The sequence below is a fragment of the Macaca mulatta genome, chromosome 6 (genome assembly GCF_049350105.2).
Source record: "Macaca mulatta isolate MMU2019108-1 chromosome 6, T2T-MMU8v2.0, whole genome shotgun sequence".
NCBI classification, from domain to species: domain Eukaryota; kingdom Metazoa; phylum Chordata; class Mammalia; order Primates; family Cercopithecidae; genus Macaca; species Macaca mulatta.
In genome coordinates this window covers 158,268,928-158,290,661 of record NC_133411.1, presented here as the reverse complement: position 1 = coordinate 158,290,661, position 21,734 = coordinate 158,268,928, and the positions used below count along the sequence as shown (strand labels likewise).

At 46.8% G+C, this 21,734-nt stretch overlaps 1 protein-coding gene across 3 annotated transcripts in view; it reads right to left on the bottom strand.

Moving 5' to 3' along the window:
* Positions 1 to 21,734, bottom strand: part of AFAP1L1 (actin filament associated protein 1 like 1) — a 67,271-nt gene that overhangs the window by 11,205 nt on the left and 34,332 nt on the right. For all 3 annotated transcript variants that reach the window (XM_028849832.2, XM_077937325.1, XM_015141219.3), the window contains exons 6-15: positions 21,518 to 21,616; positions 20,300 to 20,511; positions 17,415 to 17,594; positions 15,350 to 15,442; positions 11,941 to 12,034; positions 11,552 to 11,704; positions 9,935 to 10,146; positions 8,172 to 8,317; positions 7,422 to 7,494; positions 5,174 to 5,285 (exon numbers count right to left, since the gene is read on the bottom strand). In XM_028849832.2, the coding sequence (XP_028705665.1) occupies positions 5,174 to 5,285; positions 7,422 to 7,494; positions 8,172 to 8,317; positions 9,935 to 10,146; positions 11,552 to 11,704; positions 11,941 to 12,034; positions 15,350 to 15,442; positions 17,415 to 17,594; positions 20,300 to 20,511; positions 21,518 to 21,616 (1,374 nt within the window). The remainder of the gene's footprint in view (positions 1 to 5,173; positions 5,286 to 7,421; positions 7,495 to 8,171; positions 8,318 to 9,934; positions 10,147 to 11,551; positions 11,705 to 11,940; positions 12,035 to 15,349; positions 15,443 to 17,414; positions 17,595 to 20,299; positions 20,512 to 21,517; positions 21,617 to 21,734) is intronic.

The following is a 21,734-nucleotide window of genomic DNA, read 5'->3' as shown; positions in this document are numbered from 1 at the left end:
CAGCATGGAGGGCCTTCTGGCTTTCATTGTTACTGATGAGAAGTCAGCTGTTAATGTTACTGGGATTCTCTTATACATGATGGCTTGATTTTCTCTTCTGCCTTCAACATTTTTTCCTTGACTTTGGTATAAGCATTTTTACCATGATGTATCTTTTGTAGATCTCCTTGCCTTTATCTTACTTGGATTTCACTGAGCTTCGTGGATGTATAGATTAATGTTTTTCAATAAATTTGGCAAGTTTCAGCCATTATTTGAATATTTTTTATGCTCATCTCTCTCTTCTCCTTCTAGTACTCCCTGTACACATATGTTTGTGCACTTAATGGTGTTCCACAATGCTCTGAGGCTCTGTCATTTTTCTTCATTCTTTTTTCCTCTCTGCTCTTTGGTTTGCATAATCTCTATTTTTCTATCATCAAGTTCACTGATTCTTCTACCAGGTCAAATTTACTGTTGTGCCCACTGAGTGAGTTTTTCATTTCAGTTATTGTACTTTTTGTCCTCATGATTTTTATTTGGTTCTTCCTTTTATAATTTCTATCTTTCTGTTGGAGGCCTCTATCAATATATTATCAATAATATATTCCATGTGACTGTACTATGTAGTATAGTATAATATAGGATAGCTATATTTCATATAACTATAGTGTAGTTCCATGTACCTATACTGTAGTGTACAGTATAGTGTAGTGTAGTACTCAGCATAGTCTATTTCCTCCTGCAGTATGAAGCCAATTTCTCCAGAACAATGAGAAATACATTTCTTTTGTTTATAAGTTACCCAGCTTATGGAATTTTGTTATAGCAGGAGGAATGGACTATTATCAATAATATATTGATAGAGACTACCAATAATATAGGCTATTCATAATATAGACTATCTCTTAATACACTGTCATCTTCTATTCCTTTATTTCTTTAAGCATGGTTTCCTTAAGTTCTTTAAATAATTTATAATGGCTGCTTTGAAATCTTTGTTAAATTCTACATTTGGGCCCTCTCTCAGGCAGTTTCTATGGCTTGATTTTTTCCCCTCTGTATGGGTCACATTTTCCTGCTTCTTCGTGCGTCTCATAATTTTTTGTTGAAAACTGGTCATTTTAGAGAATATATTATAGTATCTTTTGATATGCATCCCCCCAACTGGGTTGTTGGGTTACTTTCTTATTTGTTTAGTGACTTGTCTGAACTATTTTAGTGTAGTCTACTTCCTCTTGAAGTATGAAGGCACTGATGTTGCTCCTCAGAGGCCATAGCCTTGGCATGTGTACAGTCACTCTGGGGTGACAGCGTATTAGCAGGGATTTCTGACTCTTTCCCTAATCTCCTGTTAAGCAGTCTGCCTCTGTTGCTATTACACCCAGCTGTTAGGCTCTACTAATTGTCAGGTGTTTGCTCTATTGATTTTGACAATGCATAAATTACTCCACAGTCTGATCCAATTAAATTCAGCCCCTTTATAGGATAGTTGTGGAGGCTCATCTTTGAGATTTATTCTAACCCTAGCAGGGCTCTTTTTATTTAAAACAATTTCTTAAAAAAAAATTTTTTTTTTTCTTTTTTTGCGACAGGGTCTCACTCTGTCACTCAGGCTGGAGTGCAGTGGCACGATCACAGCTCACTGCAACCTCTGCCTCTTGGGTTCAAGTGATTCTTGTGCTTCAGCCTCCCGAGTAGCTGGGATTACAGGTGCCCGCCACCATGCCTGGCTAATTTTTGTATTTTTAGTAAAGACAGGGTTTTGCCATGTTGGCTAGGCTGGTCTTTAACTCCTGGCCTCAAGTGATCCACCTGCCTCAGCCTCCCAAAGTGTTGGGATGACAGGGGTGAGCCATCACACCCAGCTGAGGGCATTTTTAGCTGTCTCTTTCTGTGGTTCTCTCTGATAAACTAGCCTGTAGTTTAGTTTATTGTTCTCATAACCACCAAATCTCCATTGTTTTTGAGAGCACCCTTTGGTTTACACTTTCCCACACTGTTCCAACTAAAGTCAGTTCTTTTGAGGAAGAGCTTTGGAGTTCTCTGTTCTTATGGCCTGCCCTTCCCCACTGGGCAAAATCTCTGAGTCACTGCTCTGGATCCAGGGGTGGCAACAATGGCCTGTGCTGTTGTTTGAATGTTCGTCCCCTCCAACACTCATGTTGAAATTTAATTGCAATTGTAACAGTATGAAAAGATAGGACTTTGAGAGGTGATTTAAGCCATGAGGGCTTTGCCTTCATGGGTGGGATTAATGCCGTTAAAAAAGGGCAAATTCAACCCCCTTTTGCCTCTTTGCCCTTCTGTTTTCTTCCATGTGATGATGCAGCAAGAAGGCCCTTGCTAGAGGTCAACAGCTTGATCTTGGATTTTTCCAGCCTCTAGACCAGGAGCTAATAATTTCTGTTCATTATAAATTACCCAGTCTTTGGTATTCTGTTATAGCAGCACAAAACAACTTAAGAGCCTGTTTCTCTTGGAGTGACATTCCTGTTATGAGCAGGGTGCTGGGTGGGGGCAGTAACCTCCGGTCTACTCTGCTTGTCTTTCCCAGCATGCAACCTCTGCCCTACAAGTGAGCTGGGATGAGGGCAATCAGGGCCCCAGTATTCTTGGCTTACCCTACCTGGGGCAAAGCCTTTGCTCTATCATCTGGGTAGAGGAAGGGCGCTTCCTCCCTCTTGGCTGCAATCACCTGGAATTTAGCCTCTGCAGCATGGAGCTGGGTATGACAAAAAATACTGGCAGCCTGCCCTTCCGGGGGAGATACTGTAGCCCTTCACTGGCAGCTGGGGAAAGAAGGAGCCCTGTTTTCTTGTCCAGATGTGCCTGGAGTGAAGATTCTTTCAAACTGAGTTGGGGAATAAAGGGGTAGGTTGTGCCTCAAATGCCATAAACTCTCACTGTTCTTACTAAGATTTAGCAAATTTTCTAGAATAAATGTTTCTTCATTTGCCCTCAGGAAAATTTCCAGACTTTAAATAATTGTTTGTTTTAATAAATTTCACCAGCTACAGCTGTTTTGCTAGGGAGTGGGTCCATGCAGCTTCTCACACCACCATTTTTCTCAGCAATCTACTTGGCCTCCATGATTCTTGCTTCCTAATATTCATGCCCTTTTACAGTCCCCTCCCACACTAAACAGTGCTGACCTGTGTAACCATTAGGATATTGCAGAATGACAGAGTGTAACTTCTAACCATAGGTCATAAAAGACCTTGCAGCATCAGCCTTGCTGTTCCTTCTTGGGTTGCTTGCTCTGGGGGAAGCCAGCTGTCACATCACAAGGACAAGCAACTCTATGAAGAGATCCCCATGGCAAAGAACTGAGGCCTCCTTCCAACACCCAGCACAAACTTGCCAGGCATGCAGTGAGTCATCTTAGAAGTGGATCCTTTAGCCTGTCAAGACTTTGGATGACTTCAGATGACCAGCCAACATCTTGAGATCTCATGAGAGACCCCAAGCCAGAACTACCTATCCAAACCATTTAGGATTCCTGATCCACAGAAACCATGTGACATGACACATGTTCCTGCTTATTGTTTAGAGGAGCTAAATTTTGGGTAATTTCTTATGTAGCAATAGGCAATTAATACATGATCGTGGGCAAAATCCTTTGGCTATAGACTAGATGTTTACATACCCCAAAATTCATACGTTGAAACCTAATCGCCTATGTGATGGCACTTGGAGGTGGGGCCTTTGGTAGGTGATTAGGTCACCAGGGTGGAGCCCTCATGGGTGGGATTAGTGCCCTTGGGAAAGAGACCCCAGGGAGCAAAAAGATGGTCATCACCAGGAAACAGGCCCTCACCAGACACCAGATTGGCTGCCACCTTGATCTCAGACTTCCCAGCCTCCAGAACAATGAGAAATAAATTTCTGTTATTTATAAGTTACCTAGCTTATGGGATTTTGTTATAGCAGGAGAAATGGATTAAGATATCTTCTCTTTTATTTTCTTCAGTTTCTTCATCTAAAAAACAACCTTGTTGGAATTCATTAGCAGTCTTCCACCGTGGTTTCCCACTGCCCTTCAAGGAACCTTATGACCCCACGGTGATGGCTAACAGGAAAAGTGGAGGCCAAGTGGGCCTCAACCAGAGTAGCTCCACTTTTATTTTCTTTTATAAACTTGGCTTTCATGTAAGATTTGATCTGAAGAAAGGGTCTACTTTTTTGTGTGTGTCTGTTAGTTTTTTGTTGTTGTCATTGACATTCGGTGATTTCTTTAATCTTACATGCTTTTTTTCAGTTTAGATTTCCATTTTAAAATGGGCATTTCACAAGGCCCTGCATTTCCAGTATCTCTGAGAGTAGAGTGCAAAGTTACACAACAACCTTCTGATTATTCCGAGAGGAAACTCAGGCCCAGAGAGGGGAAAGGACTTTTCCCAGAGGTACACAGTAATTCAGTAGTCAAGGAAGGAATGAGGAATGGAATACAGACTTCCTGACCCTCAGAAGGGGTGATCTATACAAATGAAATGGAGCCATAATATAGAAAAGTATTTTTAAAAATAGGTATTAAAATATAAAAGTAAGTTTACAAAAAGCACAGAACAGAACTTGACTCTGTTGAGATGCAGGGGGAATAAATGTAAAGGAACAAAGAAAAAACTTTTGGAACATGCTGTCCCACAGGAAGCTGGCTTCTTCATAAAGAGAAATCACACAGGAGCACAGATTACTGTTGGAAGTAAAACAGAATTTACAACAGAGTTGCCTGGCATACTTAGTCATTATTGTGCAGTGTGGCAATCAGGCAATTCACTGAGCTCCTGTGGGGTGCTAGGCAGAGCTAGGCAGGACACCAAGGTGAGCTGTGGCTTTCACAGCAGCTGGCTCCAGGGTATTCGGATGGGTTCATTTCTCCACTTACTACCCCAGATCAGAAATCACAAATTGTTAGCCTCTGAAACAGATACAGCTTGTCAACAGTCTCTCTCTCTCTCTCTCTCTATTTGGCCTCATTTAGTGCTGAATTAAAAAAAAATAGTTGCTGATATTAAAAAATAAGTAGATTTCACCTAAAGTCTAGATTTCTGGTCTCTTTTAATTTTAATTTTCTTGCATCTCACTTTGCTCATTTATTTACCCACCAGAGGAACTGATTTTGAGATCCCTCCTATAGACTGCTTCCTTCCCTCCCTCCCTAGTCAGCAGGGGAGGCCCACACACAACTCACTGGAGGCATGGCGTTTGACTTTGACCTGCGGGTCCACGCGATGGGACTTCTCACTGCAGGAGGAGGCGTGACGCTTCACCTGGGCCCCTGTGGGGCGCTCGGGCTCCTCGTCCTGGTGGGAGATGGAGGAAGACAGTCAAGTTCAGGCAGGCGCAGACTCATCAATGCAGGCTGTACTACGGTCTTTGCTCACCATGGGGTCTTCTTGCTCTGAGATTTTGGTCTTACATTTTTAGACTTGCATAGCACTCAAAAATCCTAAAGCACTTTTGCTAGCAGTGTATCATTTGAACCTCATACTTTTCTGCTGGGGGCAGCAGAAGGCAACCCTAAACTGTAGTACCTGCTGAGACGAAAATTAGAAAATCTCAAAAGACTGTGGGTGGCTATATTTGATTTATCATAGATATGTTTGTCTTTAGAACATTTGGAAGTATCCTGATTTTCTGAATTGCCTCAAAAAGAAAAGAGTCTTCCCTCAAGAAGAAAAGTCCTGGATGAGATGAGCCAGTGATAGAAGTGACATAACTTAATAGATTAACTATACATTTGTGCATGAAGAATATTAAGAATACTAAAAATCCAGTGAAAGCTTAGGAAACCATGAGTTAAATATGATAATAATGTAATATAATAATGATGTTGTCAACAACAGTACTATTTACTCCTCTGTATAAGAACTTCCAATGTCTAGGGACTGTGCTAATTTCCTCTTTTGAGTGCAGTGGTGTGATCATGGCTCACTGCAGCCTCAACCTCCTGGACTCAAGCGATCTTCCCACCTCAGCCTCCTGAGTAGCTGGGACAACAGGTGCACACCACCATGCCCAGCTAAGTTTTGTAGAGACAGGGTTTTGCCATGTTGGCCAGGCTGGTTTCAAACTCCTGGGCTTAAGTGATCCACCTACCTCAGCTTCCCTAAGTGCTAGGATTACAGGTATGAGCCACTACTGTGCCCAGCCTAAACGTTTTTGTTTTTTGTTTTTTGTTTTTTTTGAGACAGAATCTCGCTCTGTTGCCCAGGCTGGAGTTCAGTGGCATGATCTTGGCTCACTGCAACCTCCACCTCCTGGGTTCAAGCGATCCTCCTGCCTCAGCCTCCCAAGAAGCTGGGACCGCAGGTATGTGCCACTATGTCTGGCTAATTTTTGTAGTTTTTAAGTAGAGACGAGGTTTTGCCATGTTGGTCAGGCTGGACTCGAGCTCCTGGCCTCAAGTGATTCACCCACCTCAGCCTCCCAAAGTACCAGGATTATAGGCATGAGCCATGGCACCCAGACCTTGCCTACACTTTCTTACATAAAGTATTATTTAATTCTTGCAGCCATCCAAGAAGGTAGGTTTTATCATATCCTTTTGGAGTCAGGAAGTGAAGAGCAGCAGCCCTGAGTCTGACTCCAACTTCACATCCTTAAGTGCTAAGCTATCTTGCCACTAAACTCTGCAACTGAGAGAAACCTCAAGCGGCATCCACAGGTTTATCTGAGTCTAAAGAAAGATCATATGAACAGAAGGATGACTGGAGAACTTTCCAGAAAAGGGGGTCCTAGAGGTGAAAACTCAGTGTGTCATCCAGCACCGTCCAAGGCAGAGGTCCTGTCTGCAGACACATCTGCAGACACAGCTTAATTGCCTCTCTCTCCGCTAATGGTGAGGCCTGACCCACCCACCAGCATCTGGTTGGAATGTGGCTCTCCTCTTGCTTTCTGAGGGAGGAGACAGCACAGGGCATGCTGCCAGGAGCATTCCAGGTCATGTGATGGCTACTCAGGCCTCACTGTAAATTAGTAAGTTGGTATCTCCCTGGCTTAGCAAGCAAAACATGGAGACTGGCCTGGGAGCTGAAGCTCCCAGATCACGAAGTCACTAGGTGAAGGCTTGCAGGTTGGCCCCAGAGTCAGCACCTGCCCCAGACACCACAGAATCAGGAGGATAAGTTCACACAGCGGTAAACAGGACCCAGCATCTTGCTCAAACTGGAGACGATGCCTCACCTTTTGGTAGTGCTTGGCAGTTTACAGAGCCCTTTCTTCCTCCCAACCTGGGTCTCTTTCCACTGCACCACCCAGCCTCCTATGCCAGGGATTCCTCATCCTGAGCCATGCTCTATGATAAGAAGGGGCTCCCCTTCTAGCTACTGCTGCTTAAATGAAAATGATCTCTCTGAGGAGAAGGTAAAGAGAGCAGAAAGAGGGAGAGCTAATAAGTGGCCTTTGTCACATTCCTGGGCAGCCCCAAGGGACTGTACCTGCATCTTTTCATAAGGAACATCATCATAAACTCGGGGCTCAGGCCACTGATTCTGGCAGGATCTTGCATATCTAGAAAATAAAAGGTACAACGACAATGACAATGACAATGACAATGACAATGATGCTTTTCGACTTACAGTGTTTTCCTGTCTACCACTCTCATTGATTCTGGCAGAAACTCTTAAGGCAGGTCAGAAGATTAGTAAAAGCAAGATGGCAGGAAGCACTGTGTCATGGGCTGTGTTAGGGTGTCACAGACAGGACCAATGTGATTCTCATAACAACCTGCAAGGCAGGTAATTCATCACCACCATTCTATGAGTCAGAAAACAGAGATCTGAGATGGCAAGCAACCAGTGCAAGCTTCCACTGCTGGTGGTGACCAAGCTGGGACTCGAACCTGGCTCTTCTAGTACCTGAATGCCATATACTAGCCATGTGCCCATGATCAAGTGGGTGAAAGCTTAAAGTCCCGTGGCATGAGGGCAGAACCCAGGCCACTACTTCAAGGCTTCTCTACTTTTGCTCCTTCCATCCACAGCTTGCCTCTGACCCTGGGCTACCTCCTTCAGCCAGCTCCCCACTCTTTGCTGTAAGAGGAAGACACCCATTCCAACTTCCCAAGGAAGCAGAGCTTTCCTTAGCTCCTCCCTTCCCTCCCAGTGCCCAGGGCTGTACTCAGCCTCTGAGAGGGATGGAGACAGGAAAGGTCCTGGGCAGGTGCGGCCGGTGCAGCTGACACTTACAGGAAGGAGTTGCGCCCAGCACTGACGATGCTGGTTAAGGTCTCCACATCCACGTAGTCATAGTGCAGCGCCTCTGGAGTGACTCTGGAGCCCATCTCCACCAGCAGCAGCCCGAGCCAGCGACCCATGTCCTCTGAACAGCTTGCCTGAAGGACAGGAGGCAAAGGTAGAGTTCATTTTCCTACTGTCAGAGCTTCTGGAGACCTATTGACTTCAGCCAAACCCAGAAATATTTGTAAGTACTGACTATGTACCCGATACTCAGGGGTCAAAGAGGAATAAGATTACAGCACACATCCAGAAATCCAAGAGGCTCCCTTCTTCCATCTATTCAGGTTTCCATTCAAATGTCACCTCCTCAGAGAGGCCCTCCCTGATGACCTCTCTAAGACAGAGGCCTCCCTACCCTCACTTTCCATTCTCAGAGCCTTCCCCAACCATTAGGATATAAAACCAACATTTGGGTGTTCTCTGAATTTTTAAAAACTATTTATTTTTTATTAGAAGAGGTCATTTCTCATATAACTCAATCAAAATTTTTTCTTGTGTTATAATTGCCAAATAATTACAATACTGTATATAGGAAAATCTCCAAGAAGTTGCCAGTCAACTAAACGTGGACTTACATTAATTCTCATTTAAAGAGCATCTTATAAAATTAAATTAGCACACAAATACTAAACTTGAATAAATAAAGCACATTTTTTGCTCATGTATAAGAGAAATAAGAGACCTATCTCAAACTACCAAAAATAAAAGTGAGTTACAGAGAAGATATTCTTTGAAATTTAAGAACTGAGAGAGGCAGTGGGTCTTGGGCAGAAAACAAGACCAAGAGGTCAGGTTCTAGGACAAGACCAAGAGACCACTGGTGGACCCCTGGATAAAGCACATGGCTGCCTTGGCCTCAGTTTCCTATCTGTAATGGGAGAAATTAGTTTTCTGTTTTCCTCTAGTGTTAACATTTAAAATTCTAAATTGCCAAAGGGTTGCCATGTGGAAGAGAGTCCACGTATTCTGCGTGACCTCAGAAAGGAGGCTACTGCCTGTGAGTAAGGACAGTGAATCGGTGAAATGAAATCATACTTCATTCACTCATTTGTTCAACAAATATTTCTAGAGCCCATAGTATTCTAGTGCAGGACATCCTGGTGAGTTCTGGAAAAACAAAAGTATGCAGAATAGGCCTAGTTATTGCCTTCCTGGAGCTCAAAGATTTCAACTCAGTATGGGGAAAATCTGTCTAAAATTTGAATTGCTCAATGGGAGGGGCATGGACCTTCTCCTCCACCAGAGGAGGGTACTGGTGAAAGGTCTTAGAGGGGATTCCAGAATCTGAATGGGCTAGACTAGACTAGATGCCTTTCAGGCTTGGGATTTTAAGGTAAGGGAGAAAAAACAAACCTTGGTTCTGGTGCTGCCAGATTTAGTGAATAAAAATACAGAATGTTTTGTTTAATTTGAATGTCAGATGAACAATAATAGTTTAGTATCGATAGAGCTCCAATCTTGCGTGGCACATACCTATATTTTTATGAAAACGTTCCGGGTAATGTTCATGGCTTACCTGAAATTCAAATTAAGTGGGTGTCCTGTATGTTGTCTTATAATCCTACTTGGGTCACCTGACAGGAGTGGGGCTTGTTTTCCTTCCCCTTCAGTCCCCATGGTGTCAGCAGCAAGGGCTCCCCCAAACAAAAACACAACACTCAGACCAGAGTCCCCAGACCAAGCACCACCCGCATCCCACCCTCTCCTCTCACCTCCAAGATGGCCACCTCCTGCCGGTTGCGCAGGATCCTGAAGGCAAACGGGTGTCGGGGCCCAAAGCCCGGGGCCACCTCACAGCCTTGCAGGACGATGGCGTTTACGTGGGTTCGCAGGTCCGTGTGGTCCTTGTGGAAATACAGAGTGTTGCACTTCAGGCGGCACCAGCGTTCCTTCCAGCCCTGGTTCACCAGCACGTTCAGGTAGCCTGGAGGAGACAGTGGTGTGAGGTTCCCACAGCCTGCCCCGGGACAGCATGGGGACGCAAGGCGGCTCCTTGTGTCTGCTGGAAAGAAGACCTCAGGGTCCTGGTTAGCTTTCTCTCCCCTGTGACCTCAGGGTGACCTTGGGCATGCTTTTCTGAGTTTCTTTCTTACCTGTGAAACAAGGACTGATAATGGCATTCGTACATGTCTGCACAGCCTTTGGGCCACACCAAGCTTGATGAAAAGGGCAGCAACTACTGCGTATGATATAAAAAACACAACTCTTTTGCCTTTTCTCCCCAAATCAAAACTGTTACTGAAAGATGGAAAATAATGGATGATGCTGACACCCAGTGGCAGCGTGTGGGAACAAAAATGTCTCGCCTACATAATCCTAAAATTGACCAAGGCACAGCTGCTATGTAGCTAATGACCCACAGGTTTAGAATTCCCTCTTAATGTTTTAGATTTAAATTTGTTTATTTTTACCATGATGCACTCTGATTCACTGATTACAAAATATTTCTTTGTAACCATATATTTATTTATGTATTTATTTTTTGAGACTGGGTCTCCCTCTGTCACCCAAGCTGGAGTATGGTGTCTCTATCATGGCTCAAGTGATCCTCCCACCTCAGCCTCCCAAGTAGCTGGGATTACAGGCATACATGGCTAATCCACCACCATGCTTGGCTAATTTTTGTATTTTTGGTATAGACAGGGTTTCACCATGTTACCCAGGCTGGACTCAAACTCCAGGGCTCAAGCGATCCTCCCGCCTCGGCCTCCCAAAGTGCTGGGATTACAGAGGTGAGCCACTGCGCCTGGTCTTGCCATGTACTTTTATAATATTTTTTTCAGGGTTAGAATATTACTGCCTATCCAAAATATATGATTTTTAAAAATTGGATTCCAGTACATGGAACACTACATTTACATGAGCAGAATAATGTTTTCCCCTTCAAATCACTTTTAATTCACATTGAATGCATTTATAAAAAAAGTACCTAAATATGTTTCTCCAATAAATTTCCCTATAATATGGGTTGTTACTTATACACCTGGCACGCTCTATGCTGGGAAATGAGATACCCCGTCTTGTTATCGTGGAGGAAACTGAGAAACTGAGGCCCAGAGATGGGCAGTGATTTGGACTAAGGTCACAGGGAGCATAGAAATACAGTGGTCAGCTGGCTTTTCCTTTGGTTGAGTGTCAGGGCCTCTGGAAAGAGAAGTGATGGGAAAGCCTAGAGTGTTAATGGAGTGGGGCTTAGCCTCCCAGTAGGCTGGGATTCCCTCCCCTGCCCTGGGGGTGAGGTGGATGCGGCATGAGGTCTCCTGGCCTCAGCCCCAGAAGCCCGCGCCCACAGGACCTGAGCACCCTTCATCCCCGTGCCCTGGACCCACCACAGCAGGGAACCTCCTCCTCGGTGGAGGACGTCTGCAGGTCATCGGCCAATGGCTTCTTCTTGGAAAAGCTGATGATACGGGTGATCTTGCGGCCCGCGGCCCTGCTCATTGAGCCCTTCAGTTCTGCCAGGCTGCTCTTCTTCCCTTTGCCTGTTGGGGAAATGGGTCAGGGGAGTGGAGGGAGCCCTGAGTCTCACCCATCCTTAGTCTTCCCTGTGGCCTTTTCAGCCTGCACACAGGATGGGCCTGCAGCTCCAGGGATGGCAGGCCAGGTCACCTTACCCAGGTCTCCAGAATGATCAGAACCTACTCTGCCGCTGTGTGCCCATGGGCAGGGCCCTGCCCAGTTCCAGCATTCCCCAGCCTGAGCCCCCAGAGGCTCCTACCGTGATCACAGGTCTCCCGGCGGCCAAGGGTAGAACAGTTGTCGCCCATGCCAACGCTGTCAGAATCTGAGGTCTGCTTCTCTTGGGACAGCCTCTGATGAGGGACACAGACAGTCCCCCATCAGAGGGCACATTCGGAGGTACCCAAATTTCCCTTTATTGGTTCGATCTCCCTCCAACTCCCCCAGCACATGATAATTAGTTAACAAATGTTTGTCAGCAATTATCCTGTGCCTGATACCATACCAGGTATTGGAAAGACAACCATGACTTAGATATGGTTATGTCTTTGGGCAATTCACAGTCCATTTGGGGAGGGAGGCAATTAATTATAACACTTTGAAATGAATGTCTTAGGAATTTGGACTGTATTTGGCAGGTGACAGGGAGCTGGGAAAGTATTTAAGTGGAACACTAATGTAATCCAAATTGGTTTAGGAAGTTACTTCCAGTGGCATTGTGGGGATAGAAAAGAGGGGACAAGACTGGAAGCAAAAGAGCCACTTAAGAGAGTGTCATCCTGGTCATGATGAGACTCAACAAGAGCATGAACCGAGATGACAGTGAGGATGGAGAAAAAGAGATGAGCTGGCAGACATTTTCAAAACAGTCATGGTGGGACCTGGTGACCAGCAGGAGTCCATTATGATCCTAACTTGGAGGAGAGGATGGGAAGGGGACACACACCCACACACGCACACACAACATGTCAACAATTTCACTGCCAGCCCAAATTAGTTTTACTCGTGACACCAACTCTAGACCATTCATCGATTCATTCATACAAGGTCCATTAAGTGTCTACTAGGTACCATGGGATGTAGAGTGGAAGTAATGATGACTCTCTTACCACTTATTAGCTATGGGAATGTGGGAAAGTGCTTCTGTCTCCCCAAGGCTGGGTTTTCTCACTTGAATTCCACCCACTTCAGAGGGCTGCTGTGAGGGAGCCAGCCCAAGTGAAGGCCCACGGACTGTATCATTTCTAACACCTGTGTGGTGTGCTGCCATCTTTCTTCAAGGAGCCACACTGCGCCAGCCACACTTGGGCCAGGATTAAATGACATCCACCCACTTAAGAAGGTGGAATTACAGAGCTCTGAGGCCCCAAAGCCTTTCCTGCCAAGATCCTCTCAAACCAGGCTCAGGGCTGCTTCACCATAAGCAACGGGGGACGGAGAGGACAGGCGATCATGGGCACCTCTCAATGTCCAAAGGGCTGGAAACATGACAGCTGTCAGAAAGGGGACAGGACTGTCGAGTATGAAGAATCACCTCTTCAAATGGTGAAACAGAAGCTATGGCTCCATGTGTTCGGCAATGGTGTACAGATGGTACATTTTTCATCAAGATAGAGCAAATACAAAGAGGTACCGTGAGCACTTTGGAATGAACTCGATGGTGACGCTGCAATCACATGATTCCGTGGAGAAGAGACCTACCAATATCACGTCCTCACCCTCACTCTCCACCCAAAATACCACCCCCAACATCCTAGTTACCCTCCCTGTGGACGCTCAGCCACAGGAAATCTCAACTCTACCAGCTTGCCTCTTCTTCCTCTCTACACATCCTTCAAACTGCACCACAGCATGCGCTGGCAAGTGTGTGCACACACACACTCACACACTGACACCGTCAATGCTGCTTTCCCTCCGGCCTCACGCATGGCAAAGGCTAAGTGAGGATAGGGTTGAGCTTCTCCTCCTGCATCCACCTGGGCACATCTTCCACTCCTGGTGACTCTGCCTGATCCCATACCTTTGCTTCTGTTCCCTCCCCTTGGCCCACCTTTGCCCCAGTGAAATCTTGCCTACGCCTTAAGGCTCAACATAGGTGTCCATTTCCCTCACCATTCTCGTCCTTCCAGCCAGTGTGGGCCCCGTTCCACTCACTGTAGCTTTCTGCGATACTCTAACAGGCTGGTGGGCTCTCCTTTCTCTCTGAGCTTAGCCATACTGGCCGTTTTCAGTTCCATGCTTCTTCCTGCTCCTGCACCTTTTCCCTCTGCTTAGAGTGCCTTTTCCCTCCTCTTCCCTGCTAATTTTTCATCTTCATTTGAAATATCACTTCCTCAGAGAAGCCTTCTTGGGGCGCTGAGGCAGAGACAGGGCCCCAGGGTACCTGGTACTTTTCCCTCCTAGCATTTACACAGCTTGGCATTTATAAGTCCGTGTGACTGTTTGATTCACGTCTACTTCCTACTGGGCTGGAAGTGCTGCGAGGGCAGGGCTTGCACCTGTTTGTGTTTGGACTGCATTTCAATGGCTAGCACAGTTCCTGGGGTGCCCTGGGTACTCACCGAGTACCTGTCAAGCAGGTGCCCAGGATCCTGACCTTGAGAGAAGGGGCAACATGGTCATCAAGAACTAGACCATCTGGGTTCAAATCCTGGCTATGGTTCTTATTTACTATGTGACCTTGGGCAAATCTCTGTCTTAGCTTTCTCCTCTGAAAATGTACCCACCCAAAGAGTTCTTATGAAAATCACCTCAGTTAATATACATAAAGCGTTTAGTACACTGCAGGGCATGCAGTCACAGTCTATAAATACAAGCCTTGATTACATCATGCAAGGCCCGTGTCTGTGGGTCTTAACCCTTCCCCTCGACTGGAATGTCCTTAAGGGGAGGACTTGGGTCCAAGGCCCTTTGTTACCCACAGTACCTGGCAATGTGTAGGTACGGGGACATATTTGCCAACAGCCTGACCAACTGGCTAATGCCTGCTTCTCTCATGTTCCAGACAGGCACCCTCCTTCTCTTTCTTCTTTCTCTCTCTCTTTTCTTTCTTTTTTTCTGAGACAGGGTCTCACTCTGTTGCCCAGGCTGGAGTGCAGTGGCGCAATCATGGCTCACTGCAGCCTCCACCTGCCAGGCTCAAGCAATTCTCCTAGCTTAGCCTCCTGAGTAGTGGGGACTACAGGCATGTGCCACCACACCACTACAGGCATGTGCCACCACACCAAAAATTATAAGTTTTGTAATTTTTGTGTTTTAGAGATGAGGTCTCACTATGTTGTCCAGGCTGGTCTTGAACTCCTGGGCTCAAGTGATGTGCCCGCCTTGGCCTCCCAAAGTGCTGGGATTATATACCCTCCTTTTCTAGTTGACAAATTTCAACTTATTTTTCATGGCACGATTGCAACGTGACCTCCTCCCGTCCTGGCAGGTGCATCACTCCCTCCTCTGGTTTGTGTTGCACTTTGGGCACAGGCACTCGTTTGTTCATGCATTCATGAATTCAGGAGACATTTATTAAGCACCTACTGTTGTGCCAGCTCTGTGCTGGTCACCTACAGTTTGGCAGTTGCCCGGCTTTTCCCCCAGCCAGTGAGTTCCCCTGGGGTTGAGCCTGTGTTGAGTGGCCACTGCCTGGCCCGGGGAAGACCTAGTGGAGACAGATATACCTTGTCCGGGTCCAACTTGCACAGGAGGACTGGGGATCTGGGCACCTCCACTCCCTCAGCTCCCCCAACTGGCTTGCTCACTTCTCGGATGACCTGTGAAGAGGACACACGGCTGTGAACGGGTGGGCAGGGAAGCTGTCGATGCAAAGGAAGAATGGGGTCTGTGTGGTGAATGCTGTAGAACAGAGGGTCAGGGCCACTGTGGGGAAGAGATGGGCTGACATAGCCACCTGCACATGCGTGGGGCACACTGGGGTTTATAAAGTGTTTCTCCCATATCTGTCCCCTGGGTTGAAAAGATACAAGGATGGGGACCAAGAGGCTTATTGCTAATTAGTTGTGTGGTCTTGGAAGAGCCACTTCCCTGCTCTGGGTCTCAGTGTCCACATCTGCAACATGGGAATGATACTAGTCCTCTGCTTTCCTCCTTGGGTTGCCTGAGGACAGTGGGACCACAGATGTGAAGAGTGATGGGAACCATAAAGCCTCACAAGCGTGAGGGACCTGCTTCTGTGACCATGCGCACCTTTACAGCAACCTGTAGGGCAGCTGGAGTTATCACCTCTATCTCCTAAAGGCATCCACTCACTTGCCAAGGCCACGCAGCAATAAGCATGAGATCAGGAAATAATCACAGCCACCATTTGTTGCTCACCTATCTGGTGGCTTTCTGTGGATTATCCCATTTTATCCCTCAGCAGCCTTGTGACCCCTGAGTTACAGCTTAAGATGACAAGCCTTGCAGAGGGGAAGCCACCTGTTAGGGGCAGCAGAGCCAGAAACTAAATGCAGGCAGTTCAGCTGCCCACTGTTAACCTCTGGGCTAACTGCCGCCCGGGATCAATGTCAAGGCAGGTCTCTTTTAACTCCAGTCTAGGGCTCCGTCTGCCGACCCCACCAGTCCATGGAGGGGTACAGACTCCCCCAGCAGGCAGGTTCTCCCCTTCCTTCCCTCCTGAGACAAAGAGGTAATGAGAAACACCAAATGTTCCATCATGGGGGCTGGTTATCACAGGAAGGAAGGGGCTGGGTAGGGAGGGAGGTGTTTGGTTTCATTGTTCCAGCAGGAAGATCAGAGGAGGAAAGGACGGTGTCAGAGTGAAGTAGAGGCGGTGCAGGGATGGGGGTCTGCTGTAAAGGAATGGGGGGTGGGGCATCGCAGTCATCACGGCAGTAATTTGCCACACACTCACTGCCTGGCAGGCACTGTGCCGAGTGCTCTCCAGAATCCTTCCAAGGACCATTTCACAGATGAAAAAAACAGGCACAGAGGGGCAAAGTCATTTGCTGAAGGTCACACAACCAGTAAGTGCCCCTTAGGCCTGGGGCTTGACTCAAGTGTGGGTGCCACAAAGTCCCCTCTCCCATGTCATCACTATGTCATCCTGCCTATGGCCTTTGGAGGAGACTTACTTCTTAGCTTCAAATTCTGGCTCCAATCACTTTGGTTGTGTGACCTTTGGCAAGTCACATAAGTTCTCAAAGCTGCGTCTTAGTTTCCTCATCTGTGAAAAGGGAACAATAATATTTTGTCCCATTTTCAAGCAGAAATGAGGTCATGTATGTAAAGCTCTTGGCACAATGCATGGCACAAAGTAAGTGCTCATTTTTTGGTAACTCTCATTGTTCCGTGTAGCTGCAGAGGCAGAAGCTGGCCCATGGGTGGTCATTACAAGGATGTACGTTTCAAGGCAAGGAAGGATTTTTCCTTTACTGTTGTTGTTGTTTTAAGAATTCACTGGTCTAATGATGAAATCAGCTTCCTTTGTAGATACTAAGCTTCCAGTTCCAGGAGGTATACAAGTGCAGCCTGAACAAGCCCACAGTAAGGATTTGGAAAGGGAATTCAAATAACTAGAAGGAACATAGGTCTCCAGCATGAAGTCTGCCTCCTGGAGACATCTGAGGCCCATTTCCATACATAAACCCTAGCCACACACAGGGCATTTGGGCTCAGGCACTGAGCAAGAGGCTCTTCCGGGGACAGGAGCCAGCTCTACTGAGGGCTGGCTTGGGGAAGAGAGAAAGGGTGGGAAGGTGGGAAGGTCAGGTGCAGGCCACGCACCTTCAGCCACTCCTCGGCCTGCTCTCGGCTCTGCAGTGACAGCACCAAGACCTCGGTAGCCCCCTGGGTGAAACGTAGCTCATGCCTCTTGTGCCGGCTGTCCTTGGGCACGTAGATGACGCTGCAGGTATCCAGTGCCAACCTCAGATGCGGCTGCCGGTCCTTGGAGCTTTTATAACACTGGACAGGGAGAGAAAGGCATCAGGATCTTCTGAAGTAGAGGGTAGAGGAGAAAGACATCCTCACACAAAGGCTCGGGGGAGGCCCGACCTCCCTTTAGAGGCCTCCCCCACCCTAGCCATGGGCACTGTGTGAGGATAGCTAAAGGGTCCAGGCCGTTCACCCTGGAAGAGAAGCCTGGGAGGAGGCATCTTTGGGCAATTTTCAGTCACAACTACCTATTTGGGAAGAGGCAGACTGTAGCATAATCCTAGGAAGACCAGGTTACCCTAAAGAACCAGAGAAGAAATGGGCTGGCTCGGGAGGAAGCCAGTTAAAAATCTACCTGGCAGGAATTTGGGAGACAGAATTCTAGCAGAGATGGAGGGTTGGCCTTGGGAAGTCAATAGTTTATGAATAATGATTCTCACTTTCCCATCTTTTTTTATGAGTCCGGCATTACTTTCATACCAGAACCTGACAATGACATTACAAAAGGAGAAAATTATATGCTAATTTCTCTCATAACACAATCGCAAAAGCCCTGACCAAAATGCTAGCAAATGGATTCCAGAGGTATGTAAAAAGCAACTACATCAAGACCAAGTGGGGTTTATTCTAGGAATGCAAGAGCAGTTTAACATTCAAAGACCAACTGTATCATTAACCATATGAACAGAAAAAAAGGCCAAAAATCACATATCTGAATAGAGCTAGAAAAAGTATTTGATAAAATTCAGCATCCATTTAAGTAAACTAAGAATAGAGGGATCTCCTTAATGTAATCATAAGGAACATTTTCATCTACAAACCAACCACAGCAAATGTCATCCTGAATGGTAAATTATTATTATTATTATTATTTTTAGAGACTGGGTCTTGCTTTATCACCCACGCTGGAGTGCAGAGATGTGATCATAGCTCACTGCAGCTTCAAACTCCTGGGCTCAAGCAATCTTCCTGCCTCAGACTCCTGAGTAGCTGGGACTACAGGTGCATACCGCTATGCCTGGCTAAATAAAAAAAAATTTGTTTTTTTTGTAGAGATGGAGTCTTGCTTTGTTGCCCAGGCTGGTTTTGAACTCCTAGCTTCAAGTGATCCTCCTGCCTCAGCCTCCCAAAGTGCTGGGATTACAGGCATGAGTCACCATACCCAGCCTTAACAGTGACTTCCCTTTTGAGCTCTAGACTGAGACAAGGATGCCTGCTCTCCCACTTCTGTTTGCATTGTGCTTGAGGTCCTAGCTACTGCAATGTATGGAGAAAAATATAGAAGGGGTAGGATTGGAAAGAGGTTTGTCATGTCCCTTGGACTAGTGCCGCCCTGGAGTGAGAAAAGGTCATGTTTCAGATGCATTCGTGTTGGGCAAGGCTTGTCAACAGATTTCTGGGGAGAGAAGCTATTCTTTTTCTGAAATTATGTTTATCCTCTTACTTTGTAATTAAAGGTGCTCTTTCTTTTATGAAATGATAGGCTGAGAGATGGCAAATATAAAAAAAACCCTTCTTAAAAAAAGGAAGTAATAGAACAATTGAGTTTTGTAGGGGATTCATTTTATAAAAGACAGATGTATGGAAATGAGGGTGGAGGCCGGGCGCGGTGGCTCAAGCCTGTAATCCCAGCACTTTGGGAGGCCGAGACGGGCGGATCATGAGGTCAGGAGATCGAGACCATCCTGGCTCACACGGTGAAACCCCGTCTCTACTAAAAATACAAGAAAATTAGCCGGGCGAGGTGGCGGGCGCCTGTAGTCCCAGCTACTCGGGAGGCTGAGGCAGGAGAATGGCGTGAACCCGGGGGAGCGGAGCTTGCAGTAAGCCGAGATCGCGCCACTGCACTCCAGCCTGGGGCACAGAGCACGACTCCGCGTCAAAAAAAAAAAAAAAAAAAAAGAAAGGAAATGAGGGTGGAAATGTGTACACTAAAGCTTAATAGTGGTTATCTCTTGGTCAGTGAAATTATTGATGTTTGGTCAATAGTTTTTTTTTTAATCACTTTTCCTCTGTTTTTCTCTACTTTATAAATAAGCACATTTACTTGCATAATGAAAAACAACAAAAATTTAAAAGTGATAATTCTTTTTTTTTGGACAAAACAAAAACATGGTAAAGCCTATATCAGGTCTTTTTTTTGGTTTTTTTTTGGTTTTTGAGATGGAGTTTCACACCGTCGCCCAAGTTGGAGTGTAGTGGTACGATCTCGGCTCACTGCAACCTCAGCCTTCTGGTTTCAAGTGATTCTCCTGACTCAGCCTCCCAATTAGCCGGGACTACAGGCACACACTACCACACCTGGCTAATTTTTTAATATTTTTAGTAGAGATGGGGTTTCACCATGTTGGCCAGGCTGGTCTCGAACTCCTGACCTCAAGTGATCCACCTGCCTTGGCCTCCAAAAGTGCTGGGATTACAGGTGTGAGCGACCGTGCCTAGCCCAGGTCTTTAAATTTGAGAGCGAGAGCGAGAGAGAGAGATAGAGATAGAGAGAGAGAGAGACAGAGGGGGGGTGTGTGTGTGTGTGTGTGTGTGTGTGTGTGTGTGTGTGTGTGTTTAAATTCTGCTCCAGTAGGGAAAGTCGTGATCTTGGGAGCATGGGGGCTTTGAGCTTCTGTGCACCAAGTCAATCCGGGTATGCCCAAGGCAGACATATCCACATAGATGTAGAGACACACCCACATGCAAGTCCATGTGAGGCTGAGGCACGTGGTTGCTGCTAGACCACTCACCAGGAGCTGGTCCTCCCTGATGACCGTCAGCTGCTTGGCCCACTGCCCGAAACGCTTTTTCCGCAGCAGGAAGGCACATATCCTGCATTCCCTCACCAGGTGCATGGAGGCCTCCTCTGAGGGCCACTGGTGTCGGGGCTGCGGGCTCTTCCCTTCCTCCTCCTCCTCATCGTAGGACTCATAGGAGCTGCTCATTGCGTCAGAGTCATTATCTGCAGGCGTCATGGGAAAGGATCTGTCACTGTGCCGTTCTGGGGAAGCACCTTCTCACCCCTCTGCAGCCATCCCTGCACTGGGGCCTGAGGCTAGGAAGGCATGGGCATAAGGCATGACACTGGTAATGACTAAGGCCTCTACTTTTTTTTTTTTTTTGAGATGGAGTCTCGCTCTGTCACCCAGGCTGGACTGCAGTGGTGTGATATCAGCTTACTGCAACCTCTGCCTTACTGCAACCTCCACCTCCCGAGTTCAAGTGATTCTCCTGTCTCAGCCTCCCAGGTAGCTGGGATTACAGGCGCCCACCACCACACCCGGCTAATTTTTGTATTTTTAGTAGAGATGGGGTTTCACCACGTTGGCCAGGCTGGTCTCCAACTCCTGACCTCAGGTGATCCACCCGCCTTGGCCTCCCAAAGTACTGGGATTACAGGTGTGAGCCATGCCTGGCTGGCCCCTACTTTTGCATTTTGTTGTACTGATTTATCCCTTGCTTTGTGATCTTGGTTACTTCCCTTCTCAGAGCTTCAGTGTCCTCATCAGTAAAATGATCATAATAAACGAGATACCCACTTCAGCCGGCTATTTGAAGACCAATGCATGGACAGTGTTTAGCCAAGTGTTTGGCACCCAATAAATGTTCAATCAATTTATGCTATTCAATAAATTTATGCTACCCCTTCACCTTGACATCTGTTGTCTTTCATTATTTTCACGATAACCCAGCAAATCTCCATTTTATAGATAAGGAAACTTGAGGCTCAGCGAAAAGAAATTACTCACCTAAGATCAGTTATTAAAAGTCAGGGAAAGGGTTCGATCCAGGCCTCCTGACTCATTCCAGCGGTCCTTCCACTGAGTGCTGGGGTCACCCAAAACAAGGGCTTTGGGGCCTCTCTGGTGACCACGGTCTGGGTGAGGGGCTGGTGGGCACACGCATGCTAACAGCCAGGGCAAGGGCAGAAGCCCTGCCCAGCATCTGGATGCCCACCTGGTACTTACAGGAGCTCTTAAGCTCGCCGTTCACTCTGGTTGCAGGGTAGCTGCTGTCTGCGTCCTCATAGTAGCCATCCACAATCGAGTGCGAGGGGCTGCAGCCATCTGTGGGTTGTCAGAAAGAGCTGCACTTTGGAGAAATGCAGGCGAACTCCAGGGGCCAGGACTGGGGGAGATCCTGACACCCCTACTCCTCCTCAGGGAAGAGAGAGCAGGCACTCTG